Source organism: Miniopterus natalensis, chromosome 18 (assembly GCF_054644295.1).
Source record: "Miniopterus natalensis isolate mMinNat1 chromosome 18, mMinNat1.hap1, whole genome shotgun sequence".
Classification (NCBI taxonomy): Eukaryota; Metazoa; Chordata; class Mammalia; order Chiroptera; family Miniopteridae; genus Miniopterus; species Miniopterus natalensis.
In genome coordinates this window covers 33,339,673-33,353,516 of record NC_142098.1, presented here as the reverse complement: position 1 = coordinate 33,353,516, position 13,844 = coordinate 33,339,673, and the positions used below count along the sequence as shown (strand labels likewise).

Genomic DNA, 13,844 nt, shown 5'->3' with positions numbered 1-13,844 from the left:
GTGAGGGTGGGCGGGATGGAGGGATGGGGAGAAGCAGCAATGTCCATTTTACAGGTGGAACAACAGAGGTTCAAGTGACCTGCCCAAGGTCATGTTTACACAGGGGCCTTGATTCCAACTGGGCAGATGGACTCTGAAGTTGACCCTCAGAATCTGCTGCCTCTTGGATGAGAAGCTTGGGGGCTGTGAGCACAGGGTGCTCCTACACCTGCATGTCTGTCCCAGCCAGTGCGCCCTCCTGGCCACTTAGCTGTGCTGCTCCTCTTTCCAGAGTGAGCGTTCCCCTCCCACCCTCCCCAGGGAGGATGATTTTCACCTAGAACTTCAGAGAGTGGCCACAGGACCTGCTGGCCATCATGTGATAGGGGGCAGGGTCCTGCAGGACCAAAATGGTGCCACAGGGAGAGGGCGCAGGGAGGGCTGGTGCTGGCAGGCCCAGCAGGAGCCTGTTGCTAGGACACCAGCCAGCTTTCAAAGAACTGGCTCAATGAGATGTTCTCTTGCACAAACGCCTGCTTGAAAATGTCACGGGGCAACTCTGGGGAGACAGGCTTGGCCAGGCTGGAGTGCCCAGCGGTGCCTGGAGGGATGCTGGAACCAGGCTGGGAGAGGACAGATAACTGTCCCACCTCCCTTGCCAGGCCTGGCCCCTCCCAGTCCCTCCCCCTCCCTCTCATTCTAACTGGCCTTGCTCCTGCCACATGAACCTTCTTTCCTTCCTTCCCACCTCAGGGCCTTTGCACGTGGCCTTCCCCCAGCCTGTTGCTCACTTTCCACACTGCTTCTCAGGGAAAGATCATCCCCTACTCCACCCCAAGGCCTTCCCTGACTTGGGGCCTCTTCTCCCTGCCAGGCACTGTCCTCACAGAACTGTGGTCACTTCTGTATGTGTGGGTTTGCTTGTTTAGCGCCTCCCTCTGGGGGCTCAGTGTTCTGGGAGGGCATTTGGCCTCCTCGCTATGCCCCTGCTCCTGGCATGCATGGCTTGTTGACAGTGAATTTGGGGCCCAGTGGCCTGAGCAGGCAGAGGTGCTGGTTCTCTGAAGGTGGGAAGCTGGAAGGAGCTAGAAAGACCTCTGACCAATTGCCTGCCCCTGGGGCCTCAGTTCCTTCCTGGCTTGGGCAGTGGCTAAGGGTTGCAGAAAGCATTTCCGTAAGGAGGTGACATGAGGGTCAGATGAAGAGGGAGACTGGGCAGAAGGAAGGTCTGGGGTGGGGAGGAACACAGTGTATGACTCCCCTTTACAGATGGGGGAACTGAGGCTTACCGAGGACAGCTCTGAGGTCAGCTCCTTCTGAGCCTCCCTCTACCGTCCTGCCCCTGCTAGGGACACAGGGAGTGGTGTCTTAAGTAACTTACTGAGCAGGGCCTGGACAGGGCCAGATGGGGTGAACGGGGACCATTGATTGTCACAGGCCGCAGGGAGTCAGTCCCAGTACAAAGACCTACGGCCAGCCCATCCCCAGGGGCCCCTAATCGGCTTGCTGTGGTCTCCTGGAAGCTTGCTTTGTTTACTGGCATTTTCCAGACAAACCAGGGCAACAAGCATGGGAGAGGGCTCACCACAGGCAGCATGGACATTTGTCCCCCACAGGCTCTGCTGAGGCTCACTCATGTGACCTAGGCATTCCTTGGCCCTCTCTGAACCTCAGTTTTGCCACCTGTGAAATGGAACTCCTGGAGTAGGTGACCTAAGAGGACTCAGGGATGGAGGCTGATGTCCCACAGCCCACCCACCTGACCCCAGGCCAGGCCCTCCCCCAAAGAGGGGAGAGGAGTGGGGAATGAAGAGGTTGGGTGGCCGAGAAAGGGAAATAAATATTAATCTACCCCTATCAGGAGGGAGCTTTTCCCCCTTGGTCTCTAAAATTTCCTAAAACCTGATTTTGTAGGAAATCCTTGGCCCAAGGGAGGCCTGTTTCCCTGGCAACCATTTTCCTCTCTCAGCCCCCTCCATACAAGCCCCCTTCTAAATCTCCATAGAGGCTCATGAAGTTGCTATGGCAACGAGGACCTCTGTCCCCTACACCTGGAGCCCAGACTGGGGACAGGGAAAAGGGGGTGCCTGGGCAGGGGCAGGGCCCAAGAGGGTCACCAGGGGACTGGCTCGATGCCAGGCACTTAGGGCTGAAGGGGCAAAGAATAGACCCACCCATTCCCTAGAACAGCTAGGGGTCTTCTCAGGCCACCTGCCACCCACGGGGCAGCACTGGGGTGAACTCCTCATGCTGAGTCTCTCTCCACTTGGCACAGGAGGGTTTCCCAAGGTCTGGGGTCCAACCCCATCTCGAGGGATGAGGGGCCTGGGTCTCTGGCCTGTTCTGCTGCTTGGTCTCGGCATCTGGCTTCCCCTCTCTGGGCCTCATTTTGTTTGTGAGATGGAGACATTGGACTTCCAGCACCTCCAGTGTAGTGTCTCAGAGCTAAAGCGTCTGTCTGGGATTGTTTGTGCCCAGACTGAAGCTCTCCGTTGGCCTGGATCTCTTCACCCTCCTAATTTAAAACCTTTGGGCCCTGGCTGGCGTGGCTTAGTGGTTAGAGTGTCGACCTGCCCGCCAAAGGGTCACGGGTTCGATTCCCGGTCAGAGGCACGTACCTGGGCTGCAGGTCTCTTCCCTGCCCCTATTTGGGCCAGTGAGGGAGGCAACCAATCAGTGTGTCTCTGTCATACCAATGTTTCTCTCTCTTTCCCCCCACCCCTCCCTTCCACTCTCTCTAAAAATCAATGGAAAAAATATACTCACTCCTAGAGAGAGGATAAAATAAATAAGTGAATAAAATACAAATAAAACCCTTGGGGCAGGAACACCTTCTGAGGTTAGTGGGTTCATGGACCGTGAGCTCGGCAGGCAGCTTGACCTCGGTTCTTGTCCTAGCTCTGCCCTTCAGTAACTGTGAGACCTTGGGAACATTCTAGCACATTCTGTATCTCAGTTTCATCATCTAAAAAATGGGGTAATAACAGGCCTTTCCCCATTGAGTGTTGTGAGGAAGGAACTAGGGGATGATTTCAAAGCTGGAACATGGGGCGTGGCACACAGTAGGGAATGGGGCTGAACGGGGAGTTTGGCTGTGAGACAGCTGGGGAGGGAGAGTGGGGAGGTCCCCTGTCTATGCTCTGGCCTCTCCTGAGGCCCCAGGTTCTGCAGCCACCCCAGTCCTACCTGCAGCCCTGAGCAGGGTCTAGCTATTGGTCCCTATGTGTTCCCGATTGTCGTGGGCCCAGTGGCATCCAGGAGTGTGTGGTCAGCCTTTGAAGAAGGGGAACTCTGGATACGGCCCCCAGCACAGTGCAAGCTGGTGACGAAGGGGCATTCCAAGTGCTCCTAGGCCCACCTCCCTCAGAGGCATCTTGGACCCACTCAGGGACTCTCGTAGTGGGGGGTGGGGGGAGCCACAAGCAGCCCTGATCCTGCAGAAGAGATCGGGGTGATGTGGAAGGGTCTCAGTTGGGCCTCTCTGTGAGTGGAGGTAAAAGCAGATGTGGGGGTATCAGTAGCCCTGCCCTCGGGAAGGGGAGCTGTAAAGAGCCAGGTGCCCACAGAAGGGGCCTGGGCCTGGCAGGTGGGTGGTCTGGGCCCAGGAGGCCACCAGCTCAGCACCTTCTCTTCATTTCAGGTTTCCCATGAGTTTGCCATCAACTTCAACCCCACCAACCCCTTCTGCTCAGGTGAGCGACAAGCCTCCCTACCTCTGTGCTGGGTTTGTACCAGGCCCTCTCCCTGGGTGGCGGGTGGGCAGAGTACAGGTTTCCGTACCTTTCTCCTTTCCCCTCCCCCTCACGCTTTCTCAAAATAACAGCTGGGGGAAGAGCTGGAGGTTGGAGTCAGGCTGTCCTGGGTTCAAGGCTAGCTGCTGCTTTTTCCTGGCTGTGTGATCTTAAGAGGCCACAACACCTTTCTGAGCCTTTGCTTTCTCACCTGTCCTAGGGAGATGTAATACCTGCTTAGCTCACATCACTGTGGTCAGGTGAGAATTCAGGGAAGTGTTGACAGGAAGCCCTGGGTAGGCCAGGAGAAAGCGAGGGAAGAAAATTACATACCTGCCTCTCACGTCCTGCCAGGTCTCTGTGGGAGGGCTCAGCCCGGCTCCACCCGGCTCTGCCTTTCACCGAGCCTTGCACCCAAGGGTTGGACATTGCCTGGGGGAGGGGAGAAAGAAGGGGCAGGCGGTGAGCATGGTGTGTGTGCTCAGCCCCCACCCCAAGCCTTAGAGGATTTCTGAGCCCCCAGAGTCAGTTAAGAAAGTACTGGAGGGCGAAAAGCGGTCCAGGCGGGTATGGAAGAGGATGGTCCCTGACATCACGGGAAGGATGTGGCTCCACCTTCCTTGGGGATCCCCAAAGTCAGGCTTGCTTTGTACTTGGAAGGGAAAACCATCAAGTCGCCACACCAACCTGGGGACGATGCTGTGACTCAGAAGCCATCTCTTGGCAAGAAATGTGACCCTCTACTCCTGCTGGGCTCTGTCTGGTTTGGAGCAGGTCTCCAGAGATGTTTTGTACAAGTTCATGTTAGTCAACCTCATTTCTGGCCAGAGATGACCTAGAGAGGACCACAGGGCAGGCGGATATTCTTGGGCTCAGAATGGTGGCTGTTTACAGAACACCTACTGTGTGCAGGGCCTGTGCAAGCATCTCAGTCCCCCAGCAGACCTGAGCAAAAGTCTCAGCATATCCAGAATGGACCTCCAGATGACTTTTGTGGCCCTGAAGTGTCATCGCAGGCTTTTCCGAACCTGCTGGACCCCCTCCTGCCCCAAAGTAGATTACCAGTCTCATGAACAGACCAGGGAACAGGCTCAGAAAGACTAAACTTGCCGCAGGTCCCACAGCTAAGAAGTTGTAAAGGCAAGATTTGAACTCAGGTCTGTCTGACTCCACATTCAGGGCTCTTTATAACCCCTTGGCTCTGCCCTCTGGGAGCTTCTGCAGGGGCATTGGGGGGTAAGCATGAAATGACGCTTGGTCGCCAGTTGGGATGAGTGCGGGTGCGGGGTCAGGGAGGACCAGGTTGATTTCGGCTCTTGTCCCCGAGGCAGGTGTGGACGGCATCGCCCAGGCATACTCAGCTTGCTTACCCCACATCCGCTTCTACGGTCCCACCAATTTCTCTCCCATCATCAACCACGTGGCCCGGTTTGCAGCCCAGGCCACGCAACAGCAGACGGCCATGGTGAGTAGGCAGCCACCAATATGGACATGCAGGATAGGGCTGGCACTGGCTGGGCCCTCCCTGCCTGTCACGAGGGAGGGCCCGACTGAGGTGTATCCATCCTACCCCACCCCCATGGTGCTGACCAGCTAAATATTCTGCCTTCCCTTGCTCTAAAATCCTAGATGCCTCTCTCTGGCTCAGTTTTCCTGCAGGTATTCTAAGGGGGTTGGACCAAGCTCAACTTGATGAGTCCTGGCCTCTTAGAGCACAGACCCGAGGAGGACTCAGTGGTTCCATTCATGTGTAGTAGGTAACAGGGCTGTGATCAGTGGGAGGTGCCTCCCCAGGGCAGAAGGTATGCAGGGAAACCAGGAGGCATGGTCCCTGCAGCTCTAAAGCTGACCCTCCGAGCCACCAGTTTCCAATAGAACAGCTTCTGCCTCAAGCTAAGGGCTACGGAACTGTCTGCCCCTGGCCTAGTACTCGGGATGTGGCTTGATCCTGCCTGACCTGAAGCTGCCAAGGCTGCTGTGTGCATCTGGAATAAACAGTAGACAGCCCTGTCCCGGGCATCTGCATCCCTGGTCCTCTCCCGCCCCTCAGCCCCAGGCCTGATGCTACTGTTGGTGGTCACCATGCCCACCACCCACCAGCACCTGCCCTGGCTCTGCAGCATGAGCCCCAGGGGCAGCGCAGATGATGGAACAGTACTTGCCTGATAGAAGCATGGTGAGGATTTCATGAAATTAGCACATAAATTGCTCAGCACAATGCCTGACATACAATAAATGCTCGATGAATGTGGGTGGCTGAATCTTATGGTGACATCTCTTGGGCCAGCATTTGGTGATGCTGAGCACGTTTGGCCCAAGGCGAAAGAAAATAACTGATGGATTAACTGATGCTTTTACACAGCCACTTTTGGGGGAATACTTGGTGTGGCTTCACCCTCCCTGTTCCCAGACATATGCACATGCATGCACACCCACGTACATGAAATAGAGAGCAGGTGGTAGGAAGCATCTCTCTAGGCAGGGCTGTATTCTCCATTCATTCATCCAACACATCTTTACCGAGAATATTTCCACGTGGTAATGGGGGGGACCGTGATGCACAAGATATGGCCTCTGTCCTCCCAAAGCCTGCAGTCTAGCGGGGATGCAAGGTGACTAAACCTGTGATGACATCCCTGGCCGGCATGGCTCAGTAGTTAGAGCATTGGCCCATGCACTGAATGACCGAAAGGTTGAGAGTTCAATTCCCAGTCAAGGGCATGCACCTCAGTTGCATGTTGGATCCCAGCCCCAGCTGGGGCACGTGTGGGAGGCAATCAATTGATGTGTCTGTCTCCCATCGATGTTTCTCTGCCTCTCCCTTTACCCTCCCTTCCACTCTCTCTAAAATCAATAGAAAAAATATCCTCAGGTGAGGATTAGAAAAAAGAAAGAAAAACCCCCCTCATGACAGAATCATAAAGGTGGCACCGAACCCAGACAGAGGGCGCAGGGAAGGCTTCTTGGAAAAGTGATGTCTAAGTTGAGACTTGGAGGGTGCTTGAGAGTTAGCCTTGCAGAGCTTGCGTGTGTGGACGTGCATGTGCGAACGGGCGTGCGTGCGGAGCATCCCAGGCAGAGGGAACAGCACGTGCAAAGGCCTGGGGGCATGGTATGTGGGCATAACTGAAGGAAAGAGTGTGGTGTAAGAGGGCTGAGTTGGGGGTAGGGGGAGGTGAGATTGAGAGGTAAGCCAGCTCCCACAGGGCTGTGGAAGCCTGTGAGGTATCTGGATTTGCCCTTGAGGATAGGGGAGGGGGAGAGGTCACTGAAGGGTATCAAGAGGCTCTGGTGGGACCAGGGGACTCCTATCATAGGGCCTTCATTTTTCCCTCTGCTCTGGCCCATAAGACCCGGGTCATCTTGTCCATGGCCCATTCCTGGTTGGTCTCCTAAGTGTCCGGTGGTCCAGTGGAGGGGGAGCTGGGAAGCAGCCCGGACCCTGGGAATTCCCTCCCTTCCACTCCTGCCCCCAGGGTCTTTGGCAACCAACTTCTGAGAAGCCAGGGAGTAAGTGCAGCTTCCCCAGATTGCCTGGAACTGTTGTGGTCAAGTCAATTGCTTATAAATCAAATCACGTTAAATGGATTAGTGGCTATTTACAGTATTAGAAACCAGAAGAACCTCTGGTAAGGCAAAAGATACAAGGCGATCCTTGGAATGTACTGGAAGTTTGTGTTTTGGGTTTGAGCTGACAGTGATGGGCTGTTTCTGGAGCACAGACAGGGTGCCAGGCCCGTGAGATGGAGAAGAGGGTACAAGGGGCTACCCTGAGGATTATTCAGGCTGCAGGGGGAGGGGGGGAGGAGTGTCCCAAGGAGGAACGCCCCCCATGGGCAGTCGAAGCAGAGCTCAGGACTGGGGAGGGCTTCACATCTGCTTGGGATGGAGGGGGAGACGCTCAGATGGGTTTGGAGCAGTGGCTGGGAAGGGTATGCCAGGCTGAAGGAAGTAAACCAGGAAAGGCTCACGTGGAGGTGGGGAATCTTGGGGCAGAGTAGACCAGGACTGTCTGTGGGGACAGCAGAGCCCCTTCCCACCTCCTGCCGATTCCGCCCTTCATTTTCCCTTCCACAACCTCCTTCCAGGTCCCTGCTGAGCTGTCTTGGGGCCGTGGACCCCTGGGCCTATAATGAAACTTAGAGGCTCCTGGACAACCTTGGCTCTGCCCACAATGGGCAAGGGGCCCAGGACTTCTGTTGCCAAGGCTGATGACTCCAAGCTGAGGACAAACATGAGTGTGGGCATTGTGACTAGCTGGTTGGCACACAGGAGCGAGGGTTAAAGTCCAGGACCACGGATCTGGCCCCTGCCCTGGGCTGCTCTCTTGGACATTCTGGGCCTCCTGACACTGGGGTGCTGGGTGAGAGGGTGCAGGCCCCACTACTGGAGAGACAGCTGCAGGCAAAGGAGGCTGCTGTGGAAAGAGCCTCAACTTTGGAGTCAGCTGGGTTTGGTTTAGAATCACTGTGCCGCCCTGGCTGGGAGGCCTTAAGTCACTTAACCTCACTCAGCCCATCTTATCTCTAAAAGGAGACTCACAGTGTGTGGGTGCCGGGGGGCCTGTGCGGTCACTGTGTGTCAACAGGGACTCCTTCACCCTGTTAGTTGGTGCCCATGGTCCTGCAGTAACCCAGGCCCTGTCTCTACCCACCCCCCTGGGCAGAAAGGCTCCAGGGCTCTGAGGGAGGCTCAGGTGTGTGTCCTCCCCAGTCTCCCAGTGCAGTCACGTGGCTGATTGAATGGAGAGTCAACAGGGCCCAAGTGGTGGAGGGAGGGAGGCTGTCTGGGCTGGGATGGGCGTGGAGGCGAGTCCCACCCATTCTTTTCCTTCCTCATTGCCAGGCCTCTCAGTGCCTTCCTTCCTGCCAGCTTAGGTGCCCTGGAATATTTCTGGTAGGGTCACCCCACTTAGGGAAGGGGTGCTGGGATGATGGGCTGTGGGGGGACAAGGGTCTGGATGGTCTTATGAGCTCTGCCACCAACCCCAGGGATGGGGGGCTGGCAGCAGCAGCCCTCCACTGCAGGGATTCAGGCTGTCATCTCCATAGCAACAGGTATCCCCAGCCAAGGGATCGATCTCTTAAAGGCACAGTGCAGGAGCCAGCCTGCTGCTGCCAGGAGCATGTTCTCTTTGAGGTGCTTGGGGGACAGGCCACTCCCATTTTGCGGATGAAGAAACTGAGGCACAGAGAGTTAAATCAGAGATCCACAACGTGGCGACTGGCAGAGTCAGGCCTTGGGTCCTAGGCTCTCAGCTGGGCAGTCCGAAATAACACACAGGCCAGGAGGGCCAGGGCAGTTTATGCTCTGGCTGAGACTGGGTCAGGGTTTAGACAGACTAGAGGCCTGCCCGGGCCACGGTGCTGGGGCAGGTGGCTGGGATCTGGCTACAGCTGGGGGACAAGAGTCACCTTCCTCCCAGGGGTCAGAGGGCTTTGAGGGGCTGGAATGGGAGGGCGGGGGAAGGGGTGCCGGGGGCCTCAGGCCCTGAGTGCCCGCTCGCCTTCTCCCCGCAGCAGTACTTCATCCTCCTCATCATCACGGATGGTGTCATCAGTGACATGGAGGAGACACGGCACGCCGTGGTGCAGGCTTCCAAGCTGCCCATGTCCATCATCATCGTGGGCGTGGGCAATGCTGACTTCGCCGCCATGGAGTTCCTGGACGGGGACAGCCGCACGCTGCGCTCCCACACCGGGGAGGAGGCAGCCCGGGATATCGTGCAGTTCGTGCCCTTCCGAGAGTTCCGCAACGTGAGTGTGGGCCGGGCTGGGGGCGTCACGGGGCCCCAGGGGCCAGAGGAATAGTCAAGGATGGAGGTCTTGGGACTGTCCCCCCAGTCCGAGGCTCCTCAGCTCCAGCGACTGCATACTTCCCGAGGGCCTGTTATGTGCCCGGCACCGTGCCAGGCCCTGCCCCCAGATGCGACCGTGACAGTGTGAGCACTGTCTTCAGCAAGCTGATGGAACACGGGAGCGGTGCCCAGTCCACACCGAGGCTCTGGGCACCGTTTCCTGGAGGACCTGCCCTCTAACTGACCAGAAGTCAGTTATCCGTGTGAGGCAAAGATTTCAAGGGACAGAGGGACGAGAGCAAAGGCCTAGAGGTGAGAGAGGCTTTCCTCATACTCACACCTCACCCAGCCTCCTCACTTCACAGATGGGAAACGGGATCATCTTAGCATGGCCTCCTCTCCCTAAGGGCCTCTGCGGGGGGGACTGGCTCCTGGAGGTGACCCCAGGTCTGCCCACGGGAAGCTGTGGTTGGCTTCCTGGTTGCTGCCCTCGTAGCTGGGCCCATGAGGAGCCCCAGAGGGAGCACAGCCTCTCAGATGCCACCCCTGTACTGCCAGCCTGGGGCCCAATTTTTATATGACCAGAGGCACACTATGTGGCCTTGGACAAGTCTTTGACCTTTTTGGGCCTCAGTTCTCTCAGCCATAAGGGCCGCTCTGGCTCAGCAAGTCCCAGTAAGAACTGACCACTCGGTTTTGTATCCAGTACCCTCTGGGTTTGCCTGAGGTGGTTCAGTTCCTTCCTCTGGAGCATTAGCTGTCTGAGGACAAATGCTGGGCATCGGCCACCACTCATGCATGCTGACAGTGACTGAGCACCTCCTGTGCCTGGCCTGTGGCTGGGCGTTCAGCAGTGACCCAGACAGTCACAGCCCATTTATACCAGCCAAGGTGCTCAGGACACGTTTGCCAGATGAGTAGGCTGGGCAGCAGCTCACCTTCCACGGGCTTTTGACCTGAAAAGTCCCCCACAGATCAGTTCTTCCTAAAATGCTATTCCCAGGCTTCCCAAGTGCTCAAGGTAAGAGTTACATGTAACCTAAAAGAAGGTACTGCTACCGGAGGGATTTCAGGCATGGACACGGATGAGGGACGTCAGTTTTAGGCAGCCCTGGCCCTCAGCCAGTTTGTCTTCCAGGGACACCTGCTGGAGCAGCTCTCTGGGAAGAGTGCCTCCCACAACTTCTGCTCAGTAACCCTTATTCTCGCCTCTCTAATCCCCACTCCCCACCCTCCCCACCCTGCAGGCAGCAAAAGAGACCTTGGCCAAAGCTGTGCTGGCAGAACTGCCCCAACAAGTTGTGCAGTATTTCAAGCATAAAAACCTGCCCCCAACCAACTCGGAGCCCGCCTGAGCGCCAGCCCGCCCAGCAGCAGCATGCCGGCTGGGCCTCCCGCCCTCCCCCAGGAACATGCACGCTCACCCTGCTTCCTTATGGGTGGCTTTTTTTTTTTTTTAAATCGATCCACATGTTTATTTTTTACAATCGGACCTCCACCCCCAACTTCCCCCAGTCCAGCTGGGCTTCCTTTGTTGGAGCCGACTGATGATGCTTCCAGGCCAAACCGGCTTCTTTTCCTCCCGTCCCCGTCACTCCTGAGTATTGAATGTACTTTGTATAATTTTCGTGGAATTATTGTTATTAAAGAGAATAAAATTTTTACAATCATAACTAGCTGCTGACTCTGAGGAATGTGTCCCCGGTGCACACTGTGTCGTAGCCTGCACCTAATTCCTGCTCTGTTTTTAATGCTGTGACCATGTTCTGTTTGTTACACTCAGGGTAATAAAGGAGTCTCAGACGTCCCTGTGTCAGCTCCTTCCTCAGCCGGAACCGATGGGCTCACTGATCTGGGAAATGAACATGAGAACCCCGTTCCCCCAGCAAGCCTGAGGGGGCGATGTCATCCACATGAACCGTAATACTTCTGTTAAACTGGCACAGAACCTGGCACAGTGTACATGCCCAATGAACACTCATGGCACAGGCCCCCATCTGTGCATTGCTGAGCAATTGTAGGTTTTCTGGCTCCTGCAGAGCCCACACCAGTGCTGCTGCAGTCCCTAGAGGTTGGCCCAGCCAACACCATGTGGTCACCACCCCTTCTTCCTCTTGGTCCACACACTGTCCTATGTGCTCCCCCCCTCCCACGTGCGGCAGCAATCACTGCCACCCATCTGCTGCCCTTGCAGGTCTCCCAGACATTGGCCCACCCTGTGGTCTGCAGTGTGTGAAAGGTTCCCTGGCCTCAGGATGCTAACAGGGCTGCTTGTCCCTGCTGACAGCCATTGGTTTCTGCTGCATGCCCCTCTCTGGGCTCAGGCCCAGCGTCTTGAAACCAGCCAGGAGACCAGTCTCTGGAACCCCAGCGGTCCTCGGTTCCCTCCCCTCTTCCACATAACACATCTTTCTCTTACCCACCATGCCCCACCCTGGGAGTTCCAGGCAGAGGCTGTGCATAACCAATAACTGACACTTAAATTAAGCGCTGTTTCCTGCTCCGTGTTTAAGTGCTTTACAGGCATAATCTTGACGAATCCTCCCAACAGCCCGTCTGCGACCATTTCAGAGATGTGGAAACAAGCAGAGAAGCTAATTTCATCTATTAGACGCAGAGTGAGATATCTGATCCGGGGATGGCAGACTCCTGAGCCCACACTTGTCCACTGCAGTGCATGTCCTCCCTGAGCCCTACAGGGGTCTTCACTCAAGTTGGTAATGAGTTTGTCCTTCCTCTCTACTGAAAGTGGGAGTCACTCACCTTGACTGACTTACTCTCCCAGCTAATTCTTCCTAGTGGCTACACCTGGGCGGTGCACCAGGCAGCTCCTACCTACGGGTGCCTGGTGACCTCAGGAGCAGTGTTTATCTGGTGGAAGCAAGCGAGGGATAGCTTCATCCTAAGTTTTCTTTTTTTTCATCCTGAATTTTCAATGCATCTACTATGTAGGCACCAAGTCGGCTGAAATACCCTTAGGGACACCTTCGTTTCTCCCAAGGGGGCTGCAGGACTGCCTGGAGCCCTGATTCCCCCAAGGATGTTTGGGAAATCACACAAAGGTCTCCTGTTTGTTTTTCTGGAGGGGCTTAAGACGACAGCTGAGCCATATACCCACGGCTAGGACACCCGAGCCAAGGAACCGCGTGTGCCTGAGCAATTAACATTTAGCTAAGGAGGAAGCGCATAGCAAGCTGGTGGTTGGAGCTCTGACGACCAGATCTGACCCTTCATCCTGTCAGTGTTCTAGCTACAACCGAGGAATGTCAGCAGGATGCACAAACCTGCCATAAATCACTAACGGAAGCTCAGACACCCTGCCTAGAAACGGGGGAGGCCGACTGTAACGACAGGGAGATGGCTACTACTTACTGAGCAGTGTGCCGACACTGCACCAAGTAGCTAGCCTAGATTGTCTTTCCCCCTCACTAGGGAGCTGGGATCCTTACTCACTGAGGAAACAGGCCCAGAGAGGTTAAGACCTTGCTCAAGTGGCCCAGCTAGCGAATGTCTGGCTCCAAGCTCACAGCCACGGTGGCATATCCACAGAAGGTGGAACCAGGCCAGGTTCTTGGGGAGAAGCAGGTGAAACATCTTAGGCACCTGAAGCTTCTGTCTCGGGTAGAAAGGAGGCAGCCAGAAGGGAAGGACCTTTGAGGTGGAGTGAAAGACAGGCCAGGGACAGGTCTGAGTCACCTCTAGTGAGGAGCTTTCAGTCTAGGATGCTCTTCAAAAGCTCAAGCACCCTCCCCGCCACCCCGAACCTGAAAAGCCAGCTGCCTCTCCTCCTGGGTGCTGGGTCAACGAACATGAACAGGTCACCAGCCACGTCATCAGGTCCAGTCACATCAGCCTCCCTGCTTTTTAGAGGCAAGTGGATGCTTTGAGTTTTATGCTTTCCTCCCTGCCCAGGTGGGTGACAGGGCCAAAGGCAGGGCACAGTATGACAAAAACTAGATAATCCAAATATAGCCGGCGGTAGGATTCCTCACAGACGAGCTTTCTTCCTCGCACAGTTCCAGAGTTGTAAGAACACTGCCACTCAGGACAACGTAAGCAGGCTTAAGAAACGCACCCCGAACTGTTTTTATCCCGTGACCTACTTATAAAACCCGTTCTCTGTTAAGGGGAGTGCTGCAGTTTATGGTTACGGCAGTTTCCTTCCAGCCCTGTTTTTCTATCCTTTGGGTTTGAACCACTTGGTTTACACTGGATGCTTTCCAAAGCCCCTTCCTCTCTTGGGCAGACCAGGTCCTGCTTTGCTACTCATAGTTTCCACAGAACCCGTCTCAGTTCCAATGCTCTACACTAACAGGTACAACAGAACACAATGACAC

The 13,844-nt window shown here is 55.8% G+C and overlaps 1 protein-coding gene across 2 annotated transcripts in view; it reads left to right on the top strand.

Annotated features, from left to right (window-relative positions):
- Nucleotides 1-11,180, top strand: part of CPNE2 (copine 2) — a 37,362-nt gene extending 26,182 nt beyond the window's left edge. For both annotated transcript variants that reach the window (XM_087826636.1, XM_016206544.2), the window contains exons 13-16: nt 3,620-3,671; nt 5,042-5,175; nt 9,230-9,466; nt 10,755-11,180. In XM_087826636.1, coding sequence (XP_087682762.1) covers nt 3,620-3,671; nt 5,042-5,175; nt 9,230-9,466; nt 10,755-10,862 — 531 coding nt within the window. In that variant the 3' untranslated portion in view covers nt 10,863-11,180. The remainder of the gene's footprint in view (nt 1-3,619; nt 3,672-5,041; nt 5,176-9,229; nt 9,467-10,754) is intronic.
- Nucleotides 11,181-13,844: the final 2,664 nt, after the last annotated feature.